The 8,669-nt window shown below is 36.9% G+C and overlaps 1 protein-coding gene across 1 annotated transcript; it reads left to right on the top strand.

Moving 5' to 3' along the window:
• The first annotated feature begins 416 nt into the window (after positions 1 to 416).
• Positions 417 to 1,736, top strand: LOC103443857 (MADS-box transcription factor PHERES 2-like). The gene has a single exon (XM_008382755.1). It carries the CDS (start codon positions 417 to 419, stop codon positions 1,734 to 1,736), a length of 1,320 nt encoding a protein of 439 aa, XP_008380977.1.
• The last annotated feature ends 6,933 nt before the right edge of the window (positions 1,737 to 8,669 follow it).

The raw sequence follows: 8,669 nt of genomic DNA, 5'->3' as shown, positions 1-8,669 counted from the left end.
TTACTAAAACCTAGATGAGATATTCTAATTAAAGTTTCTCAAATATTCGAAGAGTAACACAAATGTAAAATTAAACTAGAACTCGGTACGTCGAGCTATGCACGCTGTGATTAAAAAAAAAATATCGTACGGAATCGTGTGCATAAATGCTTGCATACTGAAATGGAAATACTCTTCTTTTTAAGAGTATATACAAACATTAAAAGTGATTTGATAACTTACCATCTCACCCCTTTCGCAAATTAAATCCTCATAACTAATTACCACAACTTCAAAGATGCATTTTTTAATTTCATTCCATATAAACATTGCACCCATAATGTGTTTGTGGATGATGAGAGTCGTATCACTGTTTTTGAAGTATCTATTTATACCCTTAGGTGGGAGGAGTGTAGAGCATTAGACTATCATCAACCATGACTAGAAATAAGGTCAAGCTTGCATGGATAGTGAATGATAATGCTAGAAAATCTAGCTTTAAAAAGAGAAATGCATGCTTGGTGAAGAAAATGAGTGAACTAACCACCTTATGCGACATCAGTGCCTTTGTCATTGTTTATGGCGAAGACGGTGAGGAGTCAACTGTGTGGCCGGATCGCATGGTGGTGGAACAATTGATTGCAAGGTTTCAAAACATAGCAGATCTCGAGCGGTGGAAGAAAATGATGAACCAAGAGACTTACCTGAAGGACAGGGCAACCAAAATGCAAGAGCAAATCAGAAAGATTATGAAAAAGAACAATGAGCTGAACACAAGTAATGTCTTGCGCCAAATTATTCAAAACGGTAAGCCCCTGCTTGAATTTGATGATAATGTTCTAACTGGCGTGGTTTTTTCTTTAGAGGAGAGGATGAAAGAAATCCGAAAACGTATCGATTATTTTGAGCAGGCGAATCCTAATCATTCTCCAAGTACTCCTTCACAATGGGGTGGAGATCAGTCTGAAATGATAAGCCAAATTGGAAGTGATTTTCCCGAGTCTTTGTTTATGTACAAAGACCTGGGAAAGCAAATTCAAAACAATTATGGTCCTACTGTTAGTGTTAGGAGTGACATCGCGATACCACCAATCTCGCTCTTTGGTAATTTTACTATTGCAAATGACATGGGGATGCCTCTTTGGAACTTGGGAGGCAATTGTGATGGAAGTGATTTAGGGTTGCCTAAGAAAATAAGGCGTGTTGAAGGTCCTGGAAGTGGCGTTGGGGATGACATGGGGGTCCATAGTGGATTCTTCAAATATCAAAACTATGTTGGAAGTGACAACAAATATGGAAATTATAAGGAGAGTCGTCCTTTTTGGGACTGGGGAGTCGGTGGGGATGGAAGCGATAAAGGGTTGACTTCGATGAATTCTGAAGGCATGGATGGTGGAACTGGGATGGAGCTAGAGGTTTTTCCTAGTTATGCGACTAAAGTTGCAGGTATTACTAGTAATGTGGGATGTGATCTAGGGCTCGATATGACGTCTTACAATGAGGATACTGGATTTCGTATTGGGGACGACAAGGCTGGATCAAACAATGGAGTATTTGGGCATTTGCCACGTCAATTCAACATTGGAGTCCGTACGGAAAGTCATAGAGATCTGCCTTCTGCATGTTTTGGAGGTAATGGTGCTGGAAGTGATGTAAGGCTATTTCCAGGACTATTTGCCGGTAGCAACGCTGGGAGTGATGTTGGGCATCCTTACAATGTTAGCAAAAGCTGGCAGTTTCCCTTCTCTTCACCTTGAATTGCAGTGCTTTTTTACATTGTTGTTCGATATCTTCAATTATGCAGGAGTTTATCTTTAATTCATGTAATAAATGTCAAGTGGGAGGAGCTCTTTTTTTCTGTGGTCAATTGTCCTCCTTTTAGGAGGTTTTTATGCCAAGGGTTTATTTTACAGAGGTCCAAGCTTGCTCAATCTTCTTTTTCTTCCGTTGTCTCTCTTTGTAATCTGCTGCTTATTGAATGAATTTTAGAACTTCAATAGAACAAATTGATAAATCATTGTACATTGCTTGACAGTTATGGTTTAATTGTAGCAATCATCCCTAAACTTATACCTCTAGTTCAATTTTAGTCCTTGAACTCTCATATTAGTTTCTTTAGGCCTCAAAGTTAACAATGTGTTGCACCTTTGGTCATTTTCACTTACATCATATTTCCTCTATTAAATCTAGGAGTATATTAGGAGCTTCAAAAACTTAAAAAAACCAACAGAAGAAACTAAAACACAAATGAACATTTATAGATAATATTTTAAACGTAAAACAAAAAGAAATTGAACTACAAAATACAAAATAAATATAGTTGGACTTTTGCAACCTATAAATATTAGGCAATGCGATTTCAAAGTTGGTAGGAGGTCAAATTGTGGTTGGACAAAAACAATTAATAAATCAAATATTGAACTACAGAAAAAAATATTCCTATGTATTCAATTTTTTTTTACACAAAAAAACTTTGATTTTTTTTTTTTGTTCTTTTTTCTTTCTCATTTCTCATTTTGAATTCATTTTTAGTGATGTAGATGGAGTTCCTAATATATGTCACATCCCGGCCCGGGCCCCCACCACATCCCTAGCTCGACTAGGCCATAGCACGGTATCATGATATTGTCCGCTTTGGACCCCGATCACGCCCTCACGGTTTTGTTTCTGGGAACTCACACGAGAACTTCTCAATGGGTCACCTATCATGGGATTGCTCTCGCGCAAACTCGCTTAACTTCGGAGTTCCAATGGAACCTGAAGCCAGTGAGCTCCCAAAAGGCCTCGTGCTAGGTAGAGATGAGAATATACATATAAGGCTTACAGGATCCTCACCCCTGAGCGATGTGGGATCTTACAATATACCCCTAAATTTAATGGAAGAATAGGTAGCGTTAGTGAAAAGGATCAATGGTATAACGCGTTGTTAACACTACTACATTTAACAATTATCACAATGAAACACCAACCGTTGCACAAAGAAGAATTTAGTCGCCTAAAATAATGCACGACGAAACGGTATAGTACCATTTGACCTGAAATAATGAAACCTTCATAGCTAAATGGTAGCTTAAGGTGACTATAATCAACAAGATTGTTTGACTTGGAAGATTTAATGTAGTCTTGGTTTCTATTAATTCGAAGATTGCTAGCTATAACTAAACGGTGATTCAATGTTTGGACATAATATGGGTTTCTGAAACCATTATCAAGATAGTCTTGATAATATATATCTAAGGCTAGGAATCACAAGACTTGTAAGTTGTAGAGATCCATCCATCATGAATCTTAGCAAGCTAGTGGGAGCTATAAGCACCTTATGAGAGAGATCAAATCGTTTGATTCCTCATAAGATGTAAATGAATCTTTTGTTCACTAGGTTTACAAAAGATTAGTGGGAGTTAATCATATTCCTAAATTTTAACATATATATGATATATTAATTTTAGGAATTCTTCTTCGTTAAAATTATGACTTTAAACATTCTATAATGATAGAATGTATATGGGAGACATAGTCTATATACATGGGACGGAAATCTATAATGATAGATTTCAATATATAATTGGATTATATCAATCCCTAATGATAGACAAAAGAAGCTAGGAAGTTTCTCATATGATGATAAACTTCAATCAGAATGACAATTCTAGTGGGACTAGGAAGTTGCTCTTCTCAAAGGGAACGTACCATTTGACTCCCAAAGAAATAATGCGTAAATAGAATCCTTTATGCACATGCAGAAAGGTCATTTATGTATTTCATATTGTATGAAAAACATTGGTATGAGTTGTGCTAAGATCGGTATAAGACGATATTAGTGCAATCCCAGGATCAGAACCATGGCAATTGTCAAGTGCGTCCTTAAATATTTAAGAAATACTAAAGGATAGATTCCACGAGAATGAGTAGGAATTAGAGTAATGCAGTGGAAGCGTAAATGTATTAGATTATGAATCTAATATCGTATCCATCATTGGATGTCACTTCATTATGAAAGAAGAGGTAATTGGATATTTCTTTATTATGACTAAAGAGATATTTGGATGGAAATGTTAAAAGTAATGACTTTAATGTGTTCCATCTTGCAAAATGTATCGCCATATACAAGCTTACAACATTGTTGTTTGGATGGGAAAGTTCATTTATGAACTCTCCATTTTGATTCCAAACCAGAAAGTGTCTCTAATGTGCCGACACTACGACACTAATGGGGCGATAGCTCAAGCCAGGGAATCAAGGTCTCATGAAGATCCGAACTCAGATGAGAGACTTAACCACATGATTGAGAATCATGTATAATGGTGACGTTGTTATTCTCAAGGTTGCTTATGTGGATAACATATAGATGTCCATTGTGTAGGCCTACTGCTCAGCCGTTTTTGAAATAATTCAGAAGAGCTATCATCACTGATGACCAAGCTGATTGGCTCTAATGCAAATGGGAGATTGTTGGAAATGTGCCCTAAAGCCAATCATATGATGATACTTTACGAACATTGCTCATGTTAAACTAATCTAGTTTAATATAAAGGGCAAAGATTATTGTTTAAAGCCGTCTCATATAAATGTTATATGCTTAAACGATAAGTCTAAGGAATATGCAATTGGGAGAATGTGATCTAAAGAAGTTAGATTCATGGGACCATGCCCTTTCGTATACATATCCTAAACGTTCCTGATCATAAGATTGCCAATTGAGCATTGATAGTCCATTAAGATTAGTACGTGCTATGTCTTCTGTTAGGGAGAGTGACTGGTCTCGAGTCATTGGTGTGACTGACACCAAGACAAGTATGTAGGTGCTCAATGAAGAATGAGTCCATTGAATGCGATCAACAATGAGTTCTCATACTCATGTCACATGAGAACTTATGGTTGGGATAATTCAAAGTAGTCATTTGACCTGAGGCATCATAATTGTCTTGTGGTTAGGTCCTTGATCTTTGACTATGTCAAAGTGACTCCGTCAAAGGGTGTCCATGACATGGTTAGGGTTAAGCCAGTTAGCCATGGAGGCAAGTGAATGTGCAACAAGAGTATCTGGCCAGAGTATGAATGAGATTTAGGAAGTCATTCCAAATCACATTCAAGGTAATCATATAAGTAAATGAATCACATTGGATAGTAGATATGAATAAACTATCAAACCAAACAATGTGGTCAAGAGTATTGTATTAGAGAAAGACCGTATTGCATTGGAATCCTAAACTGAATAGGTTCTTCACCTCTGCTAGGTGTCACTCATGGTTTGTGGAAGCCCTAAAGGTGTATAATCACTAAAGGGAGAATTGAAAGTAAGTTTCAATTCACAATCGATTTGAAGAGTTCTAATCGCCCACTGTCTCGCTAAAAGGAACCTAATGGATCGCACACCGTGTAAGGTAATGATTGAAGGATATAACGAAGATGAGTAAGGACAATTAAATAGTTTAATTGTATATGGCAAGGATTAATTAAAAGTTAATTAATCTAGAACAAAAGGTTCGTTTTAGGCCTTAAGTTAATTTTGGGTTTCGGGACGCAAAAGGGTTTTGGTCCACAAGGCACATAAGGTTTAAGTTGTGCGACAACTAAAACAAAATGGGCAATTAACCCACTAAAAATAGGGAGGCCGGCCATGCTTAGAGAGGGAGTGGGGTTTGGACTTATTACAAGTTTGCCACTCCATTGAAGGTAGGTATAAGTGTGACTTTATAGCGTTTTCTTCATTAGGGTTTTCTTGAGGAAAATGGAGAGAACAAAAGCTCTCCTTTTTCTCTCTAGGAGGCCGGCCACCGTGGGGGAATTTACTAGTATCTAATTCTTCCATGGTCACTCATCTTCTTCCTTAGCCATCCTTGGTGTCGAAACTTAGAGGTCTCCAACTTTGGGGACTTTTGGAGAACCCAATTCTTCCATCCATATCCAAGAAGACATGGAGCCAAGAAGAAAAGTTACTCCATCCAAATCCATGGAGCCAAGGAGCAATGTGACAAAAGAAAGAAGGCCCTCACATGGGTGATTAACCTTTGCTAAGCAAAGAGGTGCTTCAAAGGTATAAAGTTTCTCAACTCATTTTGTTTTGAGTTGAGTCTTGGTTCACCATAACTACTAGGCTTTGAATTTCATGGGTTAAGTTTTGTTTTTGAGTGCATACAAGCATGATTCCGCCTTTTAATTGTTAATAGCATGCATAGATGTTGCTCAAATGAACTTGTTTTCACAAATATTTCCTTCAAGATCTACGTGGCACAAGGCCAGAGTGACGAAATGATACTTCGTTGCATAAAGTTTAGAGGGATGAAGTTTTCTTATAACAATATTTGTAACCACGAAGTCCTGTCATTGTGCTAAATTATTGGGGACGAAAAGAATTGTTGGAGCATAAGTAAGTACATTAGAACGGATAAGGATTATACCCTCAAAAGTAGCCTTCTATCCTGAGATTGCCAAGAATCCTTATCGATACGAACATTCAGCAATTAAAACCTGGAGGGTGCAAAACAGAAGATGTGAGTGGGTAAGAAACCATAATTATCTTTGTAATAACACTTCTTTGTAAAACCGTATAACCTCTAAGAATTCACCATGTATAAGTATGATATCAAATGTACGCTAACATTAAATCTAGAAGTATACCACAATACAGCAGCTCAATGCCAATATAAATGATCATGTGTTTAATAATCCATACTAGTACATAAGTCAAAGTCACCTATGGTGACCTATATGACTACAACCATATCTCATCAATCAATGCTAACTCATAAGTTTGAGTCACCTTTTGTGACCTGTACGACTTATCCATATCTCATCACATATGCTAGCTCATAAGTCGGAGTCCCCTCTTGTGACCTGTACAACTGAATCTATATCTTATCACATATTCTAGCTCATAAGTCGGAGTCACCTCTTGCGACTTGTATGACTGAATCTATATCTCATCACATATGCTAGCTTATAAGTCAGAGTCACCTCTTGCGACCTGTATGACTGAATCTATAGCTCAATAAGTATACCTGCACATGAGTCGGAACCACCTAAAGTGGTCTGTACAACAAGACTGGTTGTAAATAAATACGTTCAAGTGCTACGATCATGTGAAGACTGTGAGAATAATCGCAGGTCACTTATGAGTCGGAACCACCTAAAGTGGTCTGTACGATAGGATTATGCACCTACCTTGGATCCAAGGTGAGCGTAAGGTGCAGGAGGTGAACATCACTTGAAGGACTGTGTCCTGGCCACGGGCGGGAGCACTAACACCGGGGTGCAAGTTTATGACCTCTCAATGCATCTTAACATAACATGTACGATTCATGGGCAACTCGTACGATAGTGTCAGAGTTGATTAAAACATTATATAGTCAGGCCATAACTCCATCATTTCAACTAATACCATAAACTCACCTGAACTTACCTGAATCTCCTGTGTTCACCTTTGCACTTCAAGCGTTCACAATAATTATGTGCAGTTAATATACATATAGATAAACCATGATGCAATCTAATACTCAACCATGTTATAGCATTTTCAATTATATACACACACATATATATATGTATATATATATGTATATATATATAATGTCATAAAAATGCATAAGCTGTAATGCCCTACTCCTGAACTATTTATTTTCGGGAATAACTGTCGGTGATAAGCCCAACTAGACACTAGTTTAATTAACTATCACTAATTACATTCCCGTACTTCAAATCCTTGATTCTTCACACATTGATTTATGACTAGCATTTAACCACTAATTCATAAGGTTAAATCTCACATTTTCCACCAATGTCCCTCACATTACTCAATCCCCTAAACAAGGCTATTGTCTCAATTATTTAGTCTCATTTATTGTATGGCTGCATCTAATGTCTCGTTAGACTGCCTACGTATCCTAAATAGGGATCAAGCCATTCGTAGTTCACAATAATTACTTCCAAACATTCACAGTAATCGTAAGCAATAATCAATTTATAAACGTTTATGGAATTATCAATCATATATATATATATAATATATATACGATAGAAAGGAAAAGACTCACTCACCTGGAGTTTATGCTACAACTCCCTAGCATACACATAGAGGCGTCATGAACGATCAGCGCCTAGAACAATTATCAAATCACATCTCAGAATTCTTATCTATAGAATACATAATTTACATAAAACACACCCCTAAGATTTGATCCGGAAGATCCTCATTATGGATTTCCTATCCGTTACTTCCAAAGATCCACATTATGCTTCTAGAACAACATCCTAAAATTTCATTATGATCCAACGGTCGAATCTCCGCCAATTGCCAAAAACCAAGTGGCGGTCAACATTTTATTTTATGAACTTACAAATCCAATTCGGGAAGATCCATGATTTGGATTCTTGATCCGTAAGTTTCTATGGTCCTTAAATATTATGTACTATAATGTATTAAAGTTTGGTGACGATCCAATGGTCTGATCGTCGATTTACATTTTACCAAGTAGCGTATCGTAAGGGATTTAGGTTCAAACGATCAACCTACGTTATACAATTACCAAAAATGAACTTAAGGCATCTAATGTTGGAAATGTGCCCTAAAACCAATCATATGATGATACTTTACGGACATTTCACAAAGTTAAACTAATGTAGTTTAAATATAAAGGACAAAGATTATTGTTTGAGCCGTCTCATATAAATGTTATATGCTTAAACGATAA

The sequence above is a fragment of the Malus domestica genome, chromosome 13 (assembly GCF_042453785.1).
Source record: "Malus domestica chromosome 13, GDT2T_hap1".
NCBI lineage: Eukaryota > Viridiplantae > Streptophyta > Magnoliopsida > Rosales > Rosaceae > Malus > Malus domestica.
The sequence above is the reverse complement of the archived record's forward strand: the minus strand, read 5'-3'. Positions and strand labels throughout refer to the sequence as shown.